Genomic DNA, 22,287 nt, shown 5'->3' on the forward strand with positions numbered 1-22,287 from the left:
GTACTCCCTCGATCTTGGGCTTTGTGAAAATCTTCTTTTCCACTTTGGTTGAGGCGCGGCCTATAATGACAGTCGTTTGGTTAGACTTCGCGCTTTCTTGTTTGAACCAATCGCGGGCCGCCTTTCCGGTTCCGCTTTGATTGGCCGATTTGAATTTTCGGCGGAAGGTTGGGCCGCTCTGCAAACCTGAGCTAAGTGTCCTTTCTTCCCACACCGGCATGTTGCGTCTTTAAACCTGCAGCGTTGGCGCTGATGCTGCCTCCGCAGCTTCCGTGACTCGCCACGGTCCTCCGTGTCGCGCTTTCGGTCCGGCAGACCCTTCCTCATCCTCGCCTCACCTTCGGATTCGGACTGAATCTCCTCCTGGTGTACTGGCGCTGGCTTGCGCCGCCTTGGATTGAAGAGGCTTTGCAGAGTCTCTGCTGCTTTAGTAGACATTTCGTGCTCTGGCCTCGCCCAGAGCGGTGGCTAGTGTCAGGTTGCTCCTGGCTAGCAGTCGCCGCCAGAGGCGGATGTCCTTGACCTCGGATGAGTTGCTCGAGTAGCACTTCGCCTAAGTCTCGGTATCCGCAGTCCTTGGACGCCTTCTTAAAGCGCCATGTAGTCACCGATGGACTCGCCTCCATCTGCCTTCGTTCTCCAATTCAAACCGCTGCACGATTTGGACGGCGCGGTGCGAAATGGTTCTTCAGCAAAGTCTGCAGAGTCGGCCACGATACCGATTGTATCGGCGTTGGCTCTGCCAGGGCTTCCGCAATCTCGACCTCCGGCCCGCAATGGCTTAGGAAGTAAGCCCTGCGGTTATCAGGGATCCCTGTAGTTCGTTGGCTTTAGAAAGCTCAAACGGGTCATATATGTTCCCATTTCTCCTTGCCGGGTTGTACGGTGCGGGTGGCGTGTTTGCCATTTCCGCGTTTCTGCCCTGATTTTGCTGGGTTCGGAACTAGCGTGCTTCAGCTCGGTTCTGGTTCTCCTTTAGCCTCGAAATCCCACCCTCGTCGCCAATGTTAAGTTCGGGAAGTAACGAGGCTGGAGACCAGGGTAGTGACAACAGCTCTTTAATATAGGGTGAACCCAGCAACAGGCTGGGGGAAAAACCTCTCCTTTTATACAGTTCTGCTGGAGGCTTCGTCCAATCAGCAACGTGCTGATTTCCCGCTCAAATATTTAAAGGTACAACCATGAATACATAACAATAATAATAAAAAAAAAACTCAGAAACCCGTATTAACCATTAGCAACAGTCAATGGTATTTATGATGCCTTTTTGAATGTTCAGCTGATTGAGTTTCATGTTTAATGAATAAAGATAATAAAAACTCAGAAAAAGCCCTCTGTTTGGTGCCTGACCCTCGAAAGAAAGCCACAGCTGTCTTCCGCCAGAGAAGTAAAACACTAGCTCAGTGTTTCTCAATCTCAGCGAGTTTAAGACCTGTGGACCAACTCCCAGAATTCCCAAGCCAGCCTGCTGGGGAATTCTGGGAGTTGAAGTCCACAGGTCTTAAACTCGCTGAGATTGAGAAACACTGCACTAACTCTTGAACGAGACTCCTGGAGATGCTAGAAGAAACCCATTCTGTCTTGCAATATTTTTTTTTAAATAACTACGTGTTACTTTTCCCCCTTTATGGCAAGGCGGCTGGTTAGACCACAAATGAGAGAAATCGCCGCCCCGGGGAAAAAAAAAAAAGTCAACTCAGCCCGCTTGGTTTAAACATCCTTGCTGCGCTCCTTCCCTTCTATTCACGCGCGTCGCAGCGCAGGCCGAGCCTCTCCGAGCCTTCTTGTTTTTCTCCGGGTGTCCAAGGAACCGCGTTCGGTACGCCTTCTAGCTCCGCCCCTTTTGTGCCGTAATCAGCCAATCCGGCTTCTCCCTCTGGCACAAAACCGGCACCTGCTGTTCACCCCCCCGCTCCGCCTTCGTTCTAGTCGGCGCCGGGCCCCCGCCGGGTGGGGTGGCAGGTAACGCGGGCTGGAGCAGGTAAGAAGGCCTGGCGGGGAGGGGGGGGGAAAGGAGGGAGTTGTGGCTGTTGGCCGCCGGGTTTCTTATCGGCGTTTCCCTCAGCTTTGGTATAGTGGGACCCGGTCGCCTGTTAAGCTCGAGAGCCCCGAGCGCCTTTTGTAGAGGGAAACGAACGGCTGTTGACGATGACAAGGGAGACGGAGGATGAGAGGTGGGAGGCTTGTTGTCAGGGAAGAAGGGATTTGGGCATCGGTTGAGCGCGAGACACTTAGCGAAGCGACATTTTAAGACTTTTCTCACCCAACCCTCGTAGGTCGATGTGCTTTGTTATATTTCCTCGTCTGATCCTCAAGGCAAGTCTTGGTTGTGCGGATGAAACGGCTTATGCCTTTTAGCCGATAGATTTGCAGCTGCTGCCTTAAGCATTTCGATCCTGACTTTTGGGGTTCAGGCCTGCTACTCTGAATTCTTGTATATTCAGCATTTTATACGATATAATCGTGTGCGCCCTTGATGATATACCACAGCGAAGCAGTGCCATATTTCTTGTGCGACCCCTGAACACTAGCACAGTATTTTGAGAGAAAACCGATTTTAGTTTGATTGTATGCATGATTTCCTTATAATTTCACATTTTCTTTACTGGAATTTGTCTATGTTGGCTCGTGAGCATGAACAATATTTTAAAGGTAAGATGTTTGGATATGGATTGGGCTGTATATTCAAATAGGTTTCTGATAAGGCAGGTCTTTAAAAAAAAAGAATTTTAATTGGATGAAGGCTCTATGGGCAGCATGCAGATAGAAGTGATAGCAAATTCTGTGTATTTAATTCATATTATTTCTGAAGTCAACTGAATTCTACAGTAAACAATAACACTAGAAAAGAAAATTGCTGCTTTTGTGGACATATAATCTGTCTGAACTTTGAGTGGAGATGCTTTGGTCCTTTTATAGCTACTGTATTTTTAGCTTTTCAGTTCTATACCCTCAAGAATTAAAATGCACTCATTAACAGAATGCTTTTTTTCCTTTTAAAAATCAATGGTTGTTTCAAATCCTAAAAGAACCACTTAAACCTAGCCTACATTAAATGATCAAATATTGATCATTAAAACTTCTTCAGTGCATAGTCATAATATGAGGAAATTAACACTTTCCAGTTAATCCAACATGTGTTTGTTTCCATTGTTTGTCTCCTAGTTTAAAACATAATGACAGTGTATGAAGCTAGCCAAGAGAGTATAGAACAGTGTTTATCAATCTCAGTAATTTTAAGATATGTAGGCCTCCAGAATTATCCAAATAGCATGGTGTGACTTAAAAGACCTCTAAAGAAAAAGCTCTATCTAACATTTGTAGTTAGCCCTCCAGATGTCATTGGATTGCAGTTCTTATAATTGTTCACCATTGGTCAAGATGGCTAGAACAGATGAGATTTCAGTTCACATCTGGAAGTGACACTGCACTGGTTTCCTGATCCGGCCTAACCACTTTATTCGTCCTCTTTCCCTTCTTCAGCTTCCCTCAATCTTGCTAGGCAAGATGCTGTTTTTACCCAGTATCTAGTAGAGAAGATGGAAACTTCCATTATATTGTTCTCTGACTTTCATAATTCATAATTAGTATGAATTATTATTAAGAAAGCATTCATCCATGTGACTAGTAGCGCACATTGGTATGATCACACTGGTTTTATTTTAGTACAGATTTCTGCATATCTACCCACCATGCTCTACTTTAATTCACAATCGTTAACACCTCCAATGTAACTATAAAGTGGGTGCTACTTTATAAAAGAATGTGTTGCTTCCTGGGTAACAAACAGCAGGAATTTTCACATTTTTGGGAAGCAACATCAATTTTTAAGATTTTTTGACTGTGAATTTTCAACTTCATACACAAATATTTTATTGGATGAAGTATTTGTTCATTCAAATGAACCATTGGACATTCTAAATATTTTATATAGAATCTTCCATAAGTTTCTTTCTTAAAATGAAGGTATGCTAATTTTTTTTCCTGATATCTGCTGCTTGGTAGGGTAAATGAGTAATTCTCCAAGGCAAATTCTCCAACATTGTCTTAGAGCACGGGTGTCAAACTCACGGTGTCATGTTGCTGTCACATGATGTATTGTGACCTTTTTTCCCTTTATGGAGCTGGATGGGCATGGCCTGCGTGTGACATATCTGCCCTGCGGGGCCGCCAGTTTGACACCCCTATTCTAGAGCTCATTAACAGTGATAGCAGATACCTTTCTTTTTTCCCACTGAAAACACTTTTGTCATTGCAAGTTGCCAAACTCTTATTTAACATTGTTGATAATCCTTGGATTCATTTATACTTTACAGTGTTCTATGTGTCTATAGGGGAATGATTCCATCATTAAACACTTAGTAATTTGGCTGAAAAATTTCAAAGGATAGCCACTTAAATATGTTGAGCATATAAATGTTGCCCTATCCCAGAACCAAATATATCACTGAGTCTACACATTGCACTAACCCTTTAATTTAAGATTGTTGAATGAAATAAACTGATTTGATTTATATATAATGCTGTACTAAGAATGCAGTGGCTGAGCCATGTTAAATCAGAACCAGACAAATCAGATATGGTTTAATGCAATGAAAAGCTATTTTTGCTTGTTTAATTATTAACATTTTTTTCGTGTACTGTGAAGGAAAAGAGCCTGTAGTCCTTTGGATATGAAAGAATTATGGTTTGTTGCAGATCCAGCCACTGAAGAATGTTGGAAATACTTAATAGAATGTGATTAATGTGTGCAACAGACAGCTAGAGTACTGTTTCATATTAGATTATTGTTAGAATAATTGGCAGGTCTTTGAATTGACTGGATTAAGTCTTTTTTCCAGCTCAGAAAAGGTACTTACCCTTAAGTAGTTGAGATTTTTCAGTGCATTTTTTTTTTGGAGTGTTTGGAAACTCTTCTCTTTTCTTCATTTTATTCAATTTTATTTCTGTAAATCAGATGTCTAGATTTGAATAGCTCTTGTGCTTAGAGTAATAAATATGTTCAATCATGTAAAAATACAAATAAGAAACATAGACTAAGAAGTATGTTAATAATCTCTTTAATTTTCTAGATCGTATCTTTTATTATATATTAGCCCAGTTATGTTCTAAATACAAGCTTCAGAACTGAGTACAACTGACTTGTTCCTAAAGAATCTGAACATTAACATATTATATGTTTTTCCCATTTTATTAAATCGTAATTTGTCTAACCATAGTTTATTGAATAAAGCACAGTAAATGGATTAAAGTAAACATCAAGCTGTCAGCAAAACAAAACCAAGCAAAATATGTGAACCATTGCTTTCCAGATCTAATTAAGATAAAGATATATGGGGACACACCCTCACATATACTTTGTCTGATGATAATAGTTATTTAAGCACTTCTTCTGTTCCAGACACCTCCTTATAGAATTTATGTGATGAAATATAGTTTTCTCTTTAGTAGAAAATTATCCTAGGTGGCAAGGACTGCAGTGTTGTTTACAGAAATCAAGTTCCATTCAGCAGACTTAATTCTATGTAAATATGAAAAAATGCAGTCTTCCTATTGTGGAACTATTTTAACCATCAAAAACAAGAAATTTGGTGCTGCTCCCTTCCACAGATCTCTTTGCACCTTCAATATTTGTTGTGGGTTTCTTTCATTAGTACAGTGTTTCTCAACCATGTCAACTTCTGAAAATTGAAGCACATCCTAAAGTTGGACTTTTGGATGAACAAAGTTGAGAAACACTACTCTAGTCTGTTTCAGTGATACACAGACAGTTTCAGGAAGAGGGTGTGGCATATCTGTTCTACTTCCAGAAAGAAAGATAGTAGAAGGATTTACTGGATTTTATAATAGGAATATTCTGCATAGAATGTTTCAAACTGAGATTTAGAAATGAAATCTTTCCAGGATGAACAGTATACAGTAATCTTTAACTAATTTAGTGTGAAATAAAAGTACTGAGGAATAAATTGCAGTGAAAGTAAGGTGATTTCTTACAATACATATTATGTATGTATGTATGTGTGTATGTGTGTATGTATGTATGTATGTATGTATGTATATATATATATATATATATATATATATATATATATATATATATATATATATATATATATATATATATATATTTGTTTTCTGTGGTTTTCGTGGGTGTTTGTATGTAGGTCTTTGGTTATTCGTGTTTTCTCCCGCATAAAATTGGAAGTGTCTTGGTGACGTTTCGACGAAGTCTCATTCGTCATCTTCAGGCTTCATCTTTGTGCTTCAGGCTTCATCTTCGTGCTTCTGGGCAGAAGCACGAAGCTGAAGCCTGAAGATGACGAATGAGACTTCGTCGAAATGTCGCCAAGACACTTCCAATTTTATGCGGGAGAAAACACGAATAACCAAAGACCTACATACATACATACATACATACATACATATATATGCAGGTTTTGGTATGTTCGGGTGTTTTCTTACACGGGAAAAGACCCAAACATACCAAAACCTGCATACATATACCCGTGAAAACCTACGAAAACAAATATATACACACACACACACACACGCACACACACACACATACATATACATACACATATACATACATACACATAAACACATACACACACACACATGATACGTAATATATAGCATATAATTCAATTCCTTTCTATCATTTCCTGTGTGTTTGTGTATGTGTGTGTGTGTGTGTACTTTTGAATTACTGTTAACTCTTGATGACTTCCTGGATTAGTTTGTCTTGACAAGGTTTTTTGACACTGCCTGCTTCTTTATAAGCTGAATGTGATTCACCCAAGGTCACCCAGCTGGCTTTGGACTGAAAGCGGGACTCGAACTCAAAGAGTTTTCTGGTTTCTAGCATGGTGCCATAACCACTACACCAACTGCCTATTATGATTACATTTTAATCTAAGTTACAATTTAAAATCTGATTTTACTGAACACTGTGTTCTGTTTGAGGCAGGTTCTGTATATTGTATCTTTGGGACTTTTTTCAAATGGATAAATTATTGCTATGTACAAAGAATGTCAAAATGTTTCAAATTGCCTTGTATACACCTGGGATATTTTTAAAAGTGATTTAGGGACTGTTAGGCAAGAGGCCAAGCATGCATTTGAAACAAACTTGGATCTTTGCAATATGCACTGTAGCTCATTTTTATGTGTGATATTTCTCATCATCAAATTGTAAATAATTTTGCAGTAAAGTGCAATAATGTGCAAAGGATTACTTGAATTATTCAGCAGGTAAAGGTTTTCTTTCTTGTCTTTTTAAAAAAAACCTATATGACGAATACATTAATTGCAAAAGATATCTCAAAAAATTTAGTGTTACTGTTCTGTCCCCCCCACCTCAGTCCGGGAGGCACGAGCGATGGCTTAATTAGCTGGCAATTCAGTCCATGGCAGTTATCAGCTCTGACAGCAAACTAGCGAGCATCTGCCAAGTTTCTCTGTTATCTTTTCTTGATGCCGGCGAGTCAACCAGGAAACCAGGAACAAACAGTACTTCAGCTCAAGTTCTCTCTAAGCAGTTGATTTGTTCACCATGGAGTAGTATAGCAGCCCCTGCTGCTTTTAGACCCTGTGGGGTGTGGCTCCGTGACTCAGCACTTCCTAGGCCTGCCCCACCCCTGCTTCTGTTGTTCCCGCCTCTCCTGTCTACAAAACCTAGGGTCCAACCAGGACTGGTTTTCCTCAGTTGGGTCTGGGAGCATTGCCTGGGCGGGGGGAGATACAGGAGACAGAGGCCTCGTTATTTCTTCCACCGGGCCTGCCTCTGCCTCCTGGAGCTGAGCCAGAAAGACTGGCCCTGCAGAAGGGAGCCCTGACGGCCCTTCCCCCTCACTCTCTGAGTCACTCTCTGGCAGGGGGCCAGGCCCGGGGGTGGGTGGGCTGGAGCCACAACAGTTACCTACAAATATAATCTATTAAATTATTATAAAAGCATTTCATTGTTAATCTTAGCATATTTTTCCTCTGCAAGGAAAAACACCTTGGGTATTTAAACTGATGTTTAAAAACAGGAGTAAGCGTGTTTTATAGCACATTTATTTACGCCAAGCCTTCTGAAAATGTCTATACGAAAACTACCTTGGACATATGCAGTCCTAGATTTATGGCCATTTGTATAATGACTGAGGTTAGAACAGTGCTGAAAAAGGTGACTTGCAATTGGTCCTCACATTTATGACCGTTGCAGCATCCCCACAGTTATGTGATCAGAATTTGGGTACTTGGCAACTGTCATGTATTTTTGATTTTATGATGGTTGCAGCATCCCTTGGTCATGTTATTGCCATTTACAACCTCCCTAGAAGACTTCAAACATGCAAACAATGTGATTCACTTAACTATCATGGCAAAACAATTGTAAAATTGGATATGACTCATATAATGCCTTTATCACTTAATGGAAATTCTGGTTCGAGTTGTGGTAAGTCAAGGACTACTTGTAAAGCAAGTTGCATAGACCTGGGCTTCTGTTAGGTTAGGGCTTTTTTTTAAAAAAAAAAGCTTTTGGAATTTGTTTGACAAAGCATGAACATTTCTCTTGCCTGACAGCTTATCTTTTGTGAATCTTACTCACCTTATTATCAGGGTCTTCATTTATAACCCTTCTTTTGCAGACTGAAATCTGGATTTGTTGCAAGACTGAAAACAGGCGTTGTTGATGGCTTAGGTCCTAGGAGATACCAAAGGCATGCTGGTTTGCTGGCAACATTACTGCAAACTATTCACGATACAATGAAGTGTTTCACTGTACCTTCCTAATGTTAATGGCTTTGTTGTATCCCAATAACACTTTGGTTGATGTTAATAAGTGACTCCTCCCTGCTACAACAGCTAAAATGCAAGGGCAGAATTTACTGCAAATGAATAGTAGTGTGGAAGGAGAAAACCAGTCATGTTTAAAAGCTCTCTCTACAGAGCAGTATGCCATCTCACCAAGTGAATACAGCTTTAGAACTGGAAGCCATTATTTAAACCAAAATGGAAATCTGGATGCATCCCTAGAAATGGAACTGGTTCAGGAAAAAACTCACAGCAAGAGGGATGATGGAACAATTGATGAAGGATCACTGGAGATGCCTCAGGATATCAACACAGTGGAATCCAGCAATACTTGGGGTGATTTTGAAGGTTTCAGTGAGGTCAAGCTGGTGAACTTAAGTAACATTCCAGAACCTTTGGAGAAGATAAATGAAAAGGTGTCACATACAAATGGTATGGATATCAGTGACACTCCTTCCACTACCTCATTCAGACAAGTTCTTTCCAAAGCAGTTGGATACGAAAAAGAAACAGTTGCTAAAGCTACAATGAAGGTAAATATTGATAAGACCAATCAATTTTCTGATCGGCTCCCTTTCTTTTTCCTCATATTTAACACTGTATAATACTGCTCTTATTTTTTTTATAATACAGACATTATTTGTCACACGACTAAGATAGCATATTACTTCATGATGCAGTTAAACATTACCTGTTTTTTTATTTTACTTTTCTGCATAGCTAGCATAGCACAACCGAGCTAAGTGTGATAAATCATTGTTCTTCCTTAATCTGGAAAACATACATAAGCTCATATGTATGCAGGTAGTCCTTGAATTAGGACTGTAATGTAGCATGCTCATTAGGTTGCTAGTCATGAGGGTTGTTAAGTGAGTCATCCATGTGAACACCTTTACCCCTTTACTTAATGACCTTTACCCCACTCTCCCAAAGGGTGCTGCAAAGCATAGGGCCTCAGCCGGAGTGGGTTTCAAAACCTGATGCTATTGGTTCGCTCGTGGGTGTGCACTCGTGCTCACGATGCTTCTGCACATGCACAGAAGCGTCCAAGTGCGAACCGGTAGCAGCCCACCACTGGGCCTCAGGATTGGGAAGGCCTAGGACTAGGCCAGCTCACCTGCCCTGGGTCTCCCAGGACCTCCCTCACCCCCTGGAGATATCCTGTACTCCACTTCCCTCCCCTTGGAATCCCTGCAGGCCTTGGGCTTGCTTCTCACCATGTCCTCGGCCACCCAGGAAAGCCTCAGGCTGGCTGCAGAGGCTGCTGGTACCGCTTGCAGACCTTGCGCTTATTTCCCACGTAGCCCCTCAGGACTTGCAGGAGTCAGCCTGTTTCTCAACCAGCTCCAAGGCTCAATAGCACCCAGCTTAGCTTTCTGTTTTTGCAGCTTTTGAGAGAGGTGCCCAGCTGATCTGGTGTGAAGCTCAGCTTTCCTACAGAGGCAGCCTTGGGCTAGTCTGCAAGCAGGTCCCTTAGAAGCCTCTTTAAGGAAAAAAAGTAGTCTCCTTAAAATGGATCCCCTTAAAAATGGATCCCCCTACAGGATTGCAAGAATAGCATCTACTTGTGAGGCTACCATAAGGCCATCCCTTGCTGAAGGATCCCTGGTGTGGAATTTGTTAACTTCTCAACTACATTCTGAGTCAAAGTCTTTATGACACTTTCCTCCATAACTCTTAAGACCTTTTTCCAGAGAATTAGGCTCTCCTTGGTGTGTATGCAAAATTAGGGTTTTTAGCTCCATTGTACATTACACAAACTTATATTGAATTTGGCATTTGGAAGTATGCTTGTCTTTTCCTAAAATCCAAGATATCCTTGAGTATAATAAGGAGAAATGAGAAGTCTTTTCTTATTAAAACTGTAGTAGAAACAAAGCCTAGTGGAATAAAACATAGAAATATAAAAATTACATAGTTTGGTGGCAAATGAAGGAAAAGTGGATAAGGTGAAAAGGAAAAATGATGCAAAAATCCTAGCAGTGAAACCATTAATTGTACATTACTTATACCTTAGTAAAATACCAAGAATATAAGTATGTCAAGTTGAGCCTGATTTACAAACAATGTTGGTTGTGGTTCTATGAGAAAAATAATTGCTTACATATAAGAATTTTTGCTGATTTGCAATACAGCACCTGGTAAAGAGGGTTATTTTGTAAAGCAGAGGTCATTAGATGAGAATGTGACAAAATTATTTCTATAGCATCATACATTTTGCTGAAGAATGAGAAACTTAAGTTAATGCTGGATTGTTGGCCCCATGGTACATTAGATTTTCTGGATTTTTTTCCCCTCTCTTGAATAGTTAATTGGGAACCCACATGACTTTTAAATCTTTGAAATGAGTCTAAAGTTCACTGTTGCAGATTTGCAGGAGAAAGTTTCCTATGGAGAAGTAGGAATAACCTCTAGGTTTTAAAGTTAATTAGACTTTGTTTTGCCTCTGTATAAATCAACATGCTGCTGCATTCTTGCACTATATATTTCTTTAGGTTGCCATCAGATCTGAAGAGACTGTTAAACAGAGTTTTCCTGAAATCCCAGTACCACAATGCTTGGATAAAATAAGTACATTGAAGCAAGTGCTTCACCCAGAAAGACAAGATGCAGACATTCCCGAATGTACAGAGAAACAAGCTTGGTAAGATTTGTTTTGTCATTGATAATGCATGCATTTATAGAAGATCAGTCTTCTAAAGATGCCAGTAAATGGACAAGAATTTAAAATTAAAATTAGGACATTTTAAACATTTTAAACATTTAAAAACCGGAAGATGTTGTTTTGTTTATTTACTGTTATTTTAACCCAATTTTCTGACATTTCTTTCTCAAAGCTGCTTCCATAATGAAGTAAGGGTCTGTTCTCTGTCTTAAAACTAAATAGAAAAGTCACACGAATCAGAATAAAATAGAGAGTTATCTGAATATGTTACTAGTTTCCAACAGAGCCAAATTTTCTTTACTTCTATTCTTGCTGAAAAACAACAGGATTAGTATCCTGTCTTTACTATTTTTTACAAATAACTCAAGGCAGCACACAATAGCCAAACAACCTTCCTCCTCCTATTTTCCCCATAACAACAACCCTGTGAGGTAGATTGGGCTGAGGGAATGACTGCCTCAAAGTCACCCAGCTCCTTAGCTGGTATATAAGCTTGAAGTGTGTTGTCCTCCAACTTTCTAGTTTCTAGGTGACCCTCAATAGGAGTAGAGCATTGTATCTTACAATAAGAGATGAGGAATGCTCTCTACAAATACCGTACTCCTTTTCTGGCCAATGAACTAATGGTCAATTCTGTCTTGATCAAATGGCAATATTTTTATTAGATTGACTCTGAGCTGAAGAAGCTTCTTGAATGAGAAACAAAACCTCTTCAAAAAACCCGCAGAAAGTCCACTTGCCTCTTGAAAAAGCACCTTTGGAAAACTGATCAGTATAGTTGTAGTGCAGTACTCAACTGCTTTGAAACTCATTGAATTTGGTACTCAACACATTTTGATGTGAAAATTTTGTCCTGATACACATCGTTTGTTTGGTACTCGACGCACAGGCTAGAACTTGTCAGTGTCAGCTGCCTTGTGACTCACTACATTATTCTTTATGGGAAAAATGTGTTTGGTATTCATTGTTTTCGGTACTCATCGCACCTCATGGAACCAATGAACAATGAGTCTTGAGGTATCACTGTAGTTGGGGGTATACTTTTTCAAAAATAATGTTTCAGTTATACAAATTATAAAACGTCTCCTTTATTTGTCTTTTTTATCCAGTATACATTCTAAAATTATTCCTAGTTTTTAAAAACCAGTTTAGTTTTCCTTTACCTCTGTTTCCTACAGTTTATTCATTTTACTTATAATGCAGAGAATCTTAAATAAATAATCTAAGTTATCTTTTAAACAGAAAAAGTCAGTTGCGGCTGGTCCTTTTGTTTCTTATTGGATTCATATGCTGTTGAGATAGATTTGCCTAGCAATCAAGGAGATTGAGAGAGGGCACCTGAAGCCATAGCTGCATCTGTGAGGGTTCAGTCTGAATATGTGCAAGCCTCTCCTTTATTATGTCCTTTTAGAACAGGGGTCTCCAAGCTTAGTAACTTTAAGGTTTGTGGACTTCAACTCTCAGAGTTTCTCAGCCAGCAAAGTTGAAGTCCACAAACCTTAAAGTTACTAAGGTTGGAGACCCCTGTTTTAGAATATAAATTATTATTATTAGCATAAGATATTAGCATTATAAAACTGTCCTCATGTTTTTTATTAATGTTTTGTTTGATTAAATATGCTGAGGAGCTTCAAAGATTTCATGCTATTTTTGGGACTTTTAGTTGGCTTAATAAACATATTGCCTTTATACAGATATCAAACTTTTTTCACTAGCAGTTAGCATACCATGGTTACTTTTTATTTTTGTAAGATTAAGCAGTATATCTCTTGATTGTGTGTTAACTTTGCGTCTGTTGCAGGTGTCAGTGGTAGCCAATTTGCACTGATGATTGTTTCCCAGCTAGCAGTTTCCTCTGATCAGGACATTTCTCTGATCCTTCATAAGGGCAACTTTGCTGAAAGCTCCTAATTTACTTTAGTATCATCTGAATTTATCACCTGTTTGTAGAAGACAATATACCGTATATACTCGAATATAAGCCGATCCGAGTATAAGCCGAGTTCCCCAATTTTACCCCAAAAACTGGGGTAAACTGGGGACTCGAGTATAAGCCGAGGGTGGGAAATGAGGCACCTACCGGTTGGGGAAACCCTCCCTCCCTCAGCTGAGAAGGCTGGCGGCTCCCCCGCCCCGCCCTCTCACTGCACCGGCAGGGCTTCCCCGCGCCGTCCGGTAAAATGTGAAAAAAAGAAGAAGAAAAAAACTCGAGTATAAGCCGTATATACTCGAGTATAAGCCGAGGGGCTTAAAAAAAAAAAACTCGAGTATAAGCCGTATAGACCCGAGTATAAGCCGAGGGGACGTTTTTCAGCACAAAAAACGTGCTGAAAAACTCGGCTTATACTCGAGTATATACGGTAATTATTTCCAAAATAGTAATTAAACTGTGCCCTGATTATACCAAGTAGATATACTTCTTGGCCGCGGTGGCGCAGTGGTTTAGAATGCAGTATTGTAGGCTACTGTACTTCTGCTGACTGCCAGCTGCCTACAATTTGGCAGTTCGAATCTCTCCAGGCTCAAGGTTGACTCAACCTTCCATCCTTCTGAGGTCGGTAAAATGAGGACTCAGATTGTTGGGAGCGATATGCTGACTCTGTAAACCACTTAGAGAGGGCTGTAAAGCACTGTGAACGGCATATAAATTTAAGTGCTATTGCTATTGGGCATTGGTATTTTCTGAAAATAATTTAAAATCAGATATTAAAATTCTAGTTGTAGCTATAGACATCTTCAAAGTACTTGCACTTTCCTGCCCAATCTAGAACTTCCACTCTCCATTCCTTCAAAGGCTTTAGATTAGAGTTTTGAACTTATATTTTATTTATTTATTTATTATTCATATTTATATACCGCTCTATCTCCCGAAGGAGATAGATTTGTAATGTTCAATTTCAGTTCACTTTCTTGAAAGCAGAAACAGTTTTTTTATTTTTCTAAGTTGCACAGTGATGGATAAGGCAGGTATTTGAAATAAGTACTTAAGTTGCACAGTGATGGATAAGGCAGGTATTTGAAATAAGTACTTAACATGTAATCATTCATAAATATTTTGATGAATCGAGTTTTTAACTGATAAAATAGACTGGAGATAACCATCTAAATCAATAGTTATTTTTAAGCATATCAAGAAAGTTGTTTATTATGCTGGCATTTTGTACTTCTTATCTTTATTTATTTATTTATTTTTTATTTTATTAATTAAATTTCTAGACTGCCCTTCTCCCGAAGGACTCAGGGCGGTGTACAGCCTTATTAAAATACATAGATAGACAATAAATTTAAAATAATTTTAAAATGAAATATTTAACCGGCCAATTTAACTAAAAATAACAAAACCAATTAAAATCAGTACAAAATTTAAAATTTAAAATTTAAAAAACTAAAAAATCTAATCCAGTCCTGCGCACCTGAATAAGTGTGTTTTAAGTTCACGACGGAAGGTTCTAAGGTCCGAGAGTTGGCGAAGTCCTGGGGGGAGCTCGTTCCAGAGGGCGGGAGCCCCCGCAGAGAAGGCCCTTCCCCTGGGTGTCGCCAGACGACAATGCCTAGCTGACGGCACCCTGAGGAGTCCCTCTCTGTGAGAGCGCACGGGTCGGTGAGAGGTATTCGGTAGCAGAAGGCAGTCCCGTAAATAGCCCGGCCCTATGCCATGGAGCGCTTTAAAGGTGATCACCAACACCTTGAAGCGCACCCGGAAGGCCACAGGTAGCCAGTGCAGTCTGCGCAGGATAGGTGTTACCCGGGAGCCACGAGGGGCTCCTTCTATCACCCGCGCAGCCGCATTCTGGACTAACTGCAGTCTCCGGATGCCCTTCAAGGGGAGCCCCATGTAGAGAGCATTGCAGTAGTCTATTTAGGTAAAATAGTATCATTCTATGGGTACAGTAATGATCCTTACTAATACCCAATTGGTTTAAAAGAAGAAAAGGCTTCAAGAAACAGATTCCTCAGATTAATTATCTAAAAGCTATAAAGGATAACCAAAAAGTAGCTGGAAGTATAAAACTCTAATAGGAACCTTTTACCACCTTTGTGAACGTGCAAAAGAGCTAAGAAATATTGGATTGATATTATTAATGTAATTCAAAAAAATATTGAAAATTAATCTACAATTCAGACCTGAAACTCTTTTATTAGGCTTTATAGATAAAAATGGGGGGGGGAATCACATGGTGTTTTGTTGTATATGATAAAAGCAGCACAACTTTTACATCCTCAGCATTGGAAAGATCCTATTATATGCACAATATAGGAATGGCTAATAGAGATGACAGAACTGGCAACAATAGCTTGTTTAATGGTCCTCATGAAAGAAAAATCGCTGAAGTTCATCTATAATTGGAAGCCTTTTGTGAAGTGTTTGCAGAAATTGGAGAAAAATCAAATTTTGACATGGATTTGATGATTGTTAAAATTTATAAAGGGGATTTTTCCCCCCCCCCTTTTTTTTGGGGGGGGGGAAAGGCGAATGGACATTATATTATAGTTTTAAACTAAGAATTAAAAAAAGAAAGAAACAGAATGTTAATTATCTTTGCCAGGAATGAATATATTGATTTATTGGGATTGTATGTCATCAGGAATAATTTATAAGATACTGTAAACTAAAATAAATTCATATGTAGGCAAAGAAACGGACACACAAGTGTCTTCTTAATATTTACTTACTTGTTTCAAAGCAACAAACCCCAAATAATAGATCCATATATTTGATTAATGTGTATTGGTTTTATATTACTTTGTCTTAGTTTTCTCAAGATTACTAAGAATTTCAGAATCTTATATCCTTTTATAAAATTGGATTTGTTGAAAGGGGCTTTATGTCTGATTATTTGTTTAAGTAACGTAAAAGGAAATGTTAAATTTGGTGTCAAAAATTGATGGTCTTTTGATTTAGTTAATCATGATCTGTGTCTTCTGTTTAGTAAGAGCTCATATACTCAATAAATAACTAAGCGTGGACAATATGTTTGCTATCTTTCTAGAGCAGATCTGAAATGCAAACAAGAAATATGGTGGATGTTTACTTTGTATTAATCTGAATTGTGTTTCCTTTAAAGCCTTGACTCAGCAAATTTATGGAAAACTCTTACTCAGTGCAATAGCCCTTCTGATTTAAGATGCCATCGAAATGAATTTCGTTGTCAAGAAAATCTTTTAGCTGTGCTTGGAATCAATGCTAATCAAAAGGTAGTGTTCAGTAATACTTTCTAGAACAGTCGTAGTTTTTGTGTTTAATCTTAATAGATACTGTGCAGTAAGGTTACTGTTCAATGGAATTTTCACATTTTTCTTGTTAGAAAATATCCTGTATGTATATTTCCATAGATTTACAGAACTAAAACATGAAGATTTATGTCAGGCTGCTTTGCTTTTTTACAAAATGAATACTGGAATTTGTTGATAGTTCAGTAGCTCAAAACTGATGGTTGGCGGCAGGAACTTTGTGTTTCTCTCAAAAAATTAGAAGTCTAGACAGCTGGTGTTATTTATTGAACTGTGTGGTGGCAGAATTAACGCATCAGGTGAAAGATCAGAGATCTCAGGCCTCTGCTTGTAGACATTCTAAGTCTGCTCCTTCTCCTAAAATTATGTATAAAAACTACTGCATAATTTGGATTCAAATGAAATGAAAATGATATGATCTGATACCCCAAACAACATAGATGGTTAGAAAATGTTTAAAAAAGGGACGTTGACTTACCTGAACGTTGCTTTTCTGTGTGTTGTACGGATGATCCACTAATGGGTTAATCCACCATCTAATCATCAGAGACTTTTCACTCAGTCTTTGATGATTGGATGGTGGATTAACCTATTAGTGGATCATCCGTACAACACACAGGAAAAACTTCTAATAGCTAAGGAATTTTATTCTTTTTAAAACTGATTTCCCCCTTGTTCATGTTTACATAGCAGTCTTTCTATCTTCCTCATTTAATCTTACTGAAGAGATACATGGAATGTAGAGAAAAGTAAAGTTTTACACTTAGGCAAGAAAAAACAAATGTACAGGTACAGATTAGGTGAAACCTGGCTCAATAGCAGTAACTGAGAGCAATCTTGGAGTCCTAGTGGACAGTCATTTAAATATGAACCAGCAGTGTGCGGTAGTAGTCAAAAAAGCCAATGCATTCCTAGGTGACATTAACAGAGGGATAGAATCAAGATCATGTGAAGTATTAATAGTGCTTTTTAAAGGCTTAGTAAGATCACACTTAGGGTGGCTCAGTGGCTAAGGTGCTGAGTTTGTCGATCGAAAGGTCAGCAGTTCAGTGGTTCGAATCCCTAATGCCACATAACGAGGTGAGCTCCCATTACTTGTCCCAGCTTCTGCCAACCTAGTAGTTCGAAAGCACGTAAAAATGCAAGTAGAAAATAGGGACCACCTTTGGTGGGAAGGTAACAGCATTCTGTGTGCCTTTGTCATTTAGTCATGCCGGCCACATGACCACAGAAACATCTTCAGACAGCGCTGACTCTTTGGCTTTGAAACAGAGATGAGCACCAACCCCTAGAGTTGGGAAGGACTAGCACATATGTGTCAGGGGAACCTTTACCTTTACCTTAAGATCACACTTAGAATATACTACATCCAGTTTTAGTTGCCATATTATAAAAAAAACCCAACATGTACAGACTCTGGAAACAGTGCAGAAAAGAACAACAAATATGATTGGGTGGGGGGTGGAAGTTAAAACAGATGAACAACCGTTTCAGGAATTGGGTATATCTAATCTAGTGAAAAAAAAAAGGACTAGTGGTGACATGATAGCAATGTTCCAATATTTGAGGGGCTGACACAAAGAAGATGAGGTCATTCCAAAGCACCAGAAGGCAAGACAAGAACTAATGGAAACTAATCAGGGAGAGAAACAACCTAGAATTTAGGAGAAATTTCCTAACAGTGAGAATTATCAGCCAGTGGAACAGTTTGCCTTCAGAAGTTGTGGGTGCTCTATCACTGGAGGTTTTTAAGAAGAGATTGGACAACCATTTGTCTGAAATAGTAGAGCAGAATGTTGGACTAGAAGATCTCTGATGTCCCTTCCAACTCTATTATTTTGCTATTCAAAAGATGTCTAAAGCTGGTAATAAGGCTTTGTCCACATAACACCACTATTTTCAGAAATCTGGTGAAATTTCAATTACTTTTAAAGTGTTGGTGGTTATCTCTGTATCTATATGTCCTGTCTTGGTCCACAGGCTCACAAACACTAGTAAAATTTTCAAACTTTACTAGCAAGCAGCAAAAAAAATAAACATGCAAGCACATACAGACAAGAAATCATGTTCCCCAAAGTCCAACAGGCTTGTCTCAAGCAAGGGACAGCAGAGACAAAAGTGGTCCGATGAAGTCCAAGGGTCCAAATGTCATAGCAGAGTTGTCAGCCAGTCTGGGACAGAGTCACAGTCACAAGATTTCAAGATGAAAAGCAAGGCACACAGAGACTAGGTTAATAAACTGTCAACTGAGGGCTTGAGCTTGCTGCTGTTCTTAAAGAGAAGCAACCCTGATGTTGCTCACTTGAAAGAGCGAGATTCCTTTCTTACAAGAAGCCTCACAGATCGCCTTTGCTGTGCTCTCCGCACAGTAAGATCTTGCTCTGGGGAGGGTGTGTAGCAGTTCAGATTTCTCATCTTCCAAGACCAGCAGCTGAGACCTGGTTACTAGGCAGCGCAATCCTCTCCCTGCAATTGCCCAAGAGGCAGTTCATCTGGTAATTCTGGCTGCTTACTATCTGTTTCCTCATCAGAGTCTGAGCGAGTCATGACACTATAAAGCTTTACATGGCTTAGGAGTTGGGTACCTTTGGGACCACCTGTGCCCAATGTTATCTGCCTATTCAATACAGCCAGAGGGCTCAGTGTGTACTCCTAGAGAATAGTTATGAGAACCCCCAAAACAATTTCTATTGTTCCTTCTCTCTCAAAAAATAGCACTCTCCCTAGGTTTTAGAGCAACTCCAGTTCTTTTGGAATTTAGGAAGGGCATTAAAAACTGGTTGTTCTACAAAGCTACTAGGGAATGACCTGGATATCATCTATTTGCATTGTGTTTAAAACAGTGTGGATAGCAGATTAAATTAACAGGAATATTTACTCATCGTGAATGCTTCTGTACCATGGCAAACATTTTCTGGTATAGTTTCTCATGGTACAGTAGCATTCGTGATGATTGAATATTGCTGTTGTTTAACCTGCTAGAGATGTATATATGCTACAAATTTTATTTATTATTAGATTTTTATCTCACTTTTGTTTTTGGTCAATTTAAGGCAGTGTACAGTATGTACTGTATATAATAGTCACATCTCTTCTTTTGCCCCTTAACAACAATTTTGTTGGGCTGAGAAACTGACCCAAAGTCATTTAGTTGCCTTTCGTGCCTAAAGGAAGGGTAGATGCCATCTTCTGGTTTCTAGTCCAGCATTTGGCCACTACCAAACTGGGTCTCCACTGATGTGGCATATATACTTTGAAATAAACCAGCCAATAAATTACATAAACACACATATAAGTAAGGCTTGTTTGGGTATTTTATATGAACATAGCAGTTGTGTTTTGTGCATGTAAAATTATATATGTATTCAGCCCTTATGTAATATTCTCTTAAGGAATGCACTTGGAGAAAAACTGAAAATTGCATATTTTGCTATTTCCCTAGAAATATAAAGCAGAACAAAACAAAACCTTTCTAAGAAGATCACTTGGGAAATAATTTTATTTATAAAAATGATTGGATGTCAGCTCCAAGATCCAGAAGAGATTTTACTCAAAATCGCCACTGATGCAATCATGTCTCTGGTTTCCCCTTTTTGTCATCTAATGAAATTTTCTGTACTTCCCAATGTTGCAGTTGTGCAGATACTTCCTGCCTGTGCTTTACAACATTGTGAAATTCACAATGGCAGTGCTTCAGCTTGAAGGTTCTAGTTTATAGGGCCCAAAATAGGATCAATCTAATAGCAAGATGATTCACACAATGCATTATGCAATAAAGTCGCAGTTTTAAATAAAGTTCTTTACGTGATGATTCTTGTTTATCAGGCTGTTCCAGAATTTATGGGCAGTATTTTGGAAAAAACTAACAGAGAAAATGAAGATTCCAGAGTTGAAAAATTCAACCTTAGCACTTGTAAAGCACTAATTCAAACTAAGGTAAGAATAGGAATGAAATGAGCTTATTAAATCTTGTTCATATGTTGCTTCTGTTTTTAAAAATGTATCTGCATATAAGTATGGATTAACCCTAGGCAAACAATCAAGCAGAAAGATCCCTAATCAAGGAATACCATAATCAAAGAACTACCAAAGAGAAAACCACACTCCCAACAACATTTGCAGGGCAAGTTATTGTATATAAATAGGAAGCAAACTCCATTCACTCGCACTGATAATGTTTGGTAATGAAACATCTGCAAATAAACCACTAAGTTGAGAGAACACCAAGGACTCCACACATATTGAAAGCCTAAAATATAGAAAACATTTTTATGCCTGGCATTTCTTTTATCTGTGCTACAGAGAGTTGTTTTTAACAGTCAAAAATTAAATTGATTCTGGTGGCTGAAGCACATATCACTCACTTCTTAGAGGGAGCAATAGGAAGCATTTCCCTGGTTATCTTTATAGTCTAACAGCCTGCATGTATAGCTTTACTAAAGCTCTCTAGGAACTCTATGGATAAATATCTGATTTGATTTGGGCTTTAGGCTCATTTTCATAATCTAAATTGTAAGACATACTTTAGACTCTTAATGTAAATTTGCTTGTCTTTTATCTTGTTTCACTAATCTGTATCTTGTAACACTTTGTGAAGCCAAACAGAAATTCTACTAGAACAGAATAAGGATAATTGTGGATGCTTGACTGAGAGAAAAGAGAGTATACATACAAACACACAAACACACAAACACACACACCTGTTCTATTGTATTTGGCAATTAATACATTTCAGATAATCAAAAGCCCAGTTTTAAGGACCTTTCAGTTATTCAATGAAATTTAGTGTAAATGAATATAGAACAAGTACGTTTGTATTCTCAGAAAAAAAAACTTGAGATGGGATGCACTTAATTGCATTTGTTATCAAACTATTATTAGCAGCAGATCTATGTCAAATATATATACTGGTGTGTTCAATAGTACTCAGTTACTTTCTTTTGTTTTGCACAGCTATCTGTATCTCCTGAGCCAAGACAGAATCATCTGTTTACTTACAACTTGTTCCTGAAGAAGACTCCATCCAGTGCAAACATGCAATATATAACAGTTTCACAAAAAAAGAGGTTTTTTACTGCACAAAGTTTAAGGATGAAAATGTTTAGCAGTAATGTTTGCTAATGGAAATGTTTTCCATTGTATCACTTTTTTAAACAAATTTTAAAATGAAATGTCTTTGGAGAAAAGTACGCTTCATCCATGTATTTTATTTTATAGATATGGGCATAGTTTGGTCATGATGTCACTAATGGATAAATCATTAAATGAACAAACTAGAAGTATGCTTTCAGAGATGGCAAATGTGCTGTGGTCACTCTTGCTCTTTTGCTGACATTTTTAAAACTTTTAATTGCGCCCTGTATTAGAAACATGTGTTGTACTATTTGTGTGCCCAAGTACTCTTCCTCTAAACTCTTTTGGACAGATATGATACCTAGAATACATAATGTATGTGCCTGCCTTTTGGTTATTTTTGATTTTTTAAAAATCTGCTGCAACTCCACTAGTAAGACTTAGCAACTATCCTGGCAGGGAGATGTACTAATTTGTGTAACCGCTCATTGTTTACCCTCTTAAATTTGTATTTG

The 22,287-nt window shown here is 38.7% G+C and overlaps 1 protein-coding gene and 1 long non-coding RNA gene across 2 annotated transcripts; one reads left to right on the forward strand and one right to left on the reverse strand.

Annotated features, from left to right (window-relative positions):
* The first annotated feature begins 1,883 nt into the window (after positions 1–1,883).
* CLBA1 (clathrin binding box of aftiphilin containing 1) lies at positions 1,884–21,885 on the forward strand. The gene is made up of 6 exons (XM_058162859.1): positions 1,884–1,981; positions 8,637–9,335; positions 11,298–11,446; positions 16,534–16,663; positions 20,525–20,635; positions 21,653–21,885. The coding sequence occupies exons 2-6, from the start codon at positions 8,859–8,861 to the stop codon at positions 21,818–21,820; spliced, it is 1,035 nt and encodes a 344-aa protein (XP_058018842.1). The 5' UTR covers positions 1,884–1,981; positions 8,637–8,858; the 3' UTR covers positions 21,821–21,885.
* Positions 8,562–20,490, reverse strand: LOC131187981 (uncharacterized). The gene is made up of 3 exons (XR_009152697.1): positions 17,692–20,490; positions 9,054–9,195; positions 8,562–8,692 (listed from the first exon to the last, which is right to left on the reverse strand). It is a non-coding gene; the product is annotated as an uncharacterized LOC131187981 (long non-coding RNA).
* Positions 21,886–22,287: the final 402 nt, after the last annotated feature.

Source organism: Ahaetulla prasina, chromosome 1 (genome assembly GCF_028640845.1).
Source record: "Ahaetulla prasina isolate Xishuangbanna chromosome 1, ASM2864084v1, whole genome shotgun sequence".
NCBI lineage: Eukaryota > Metazoa > Chordata > Lepidosauria > Squamata > Colubridae > Ahaetulla > Ahaetulla prasina.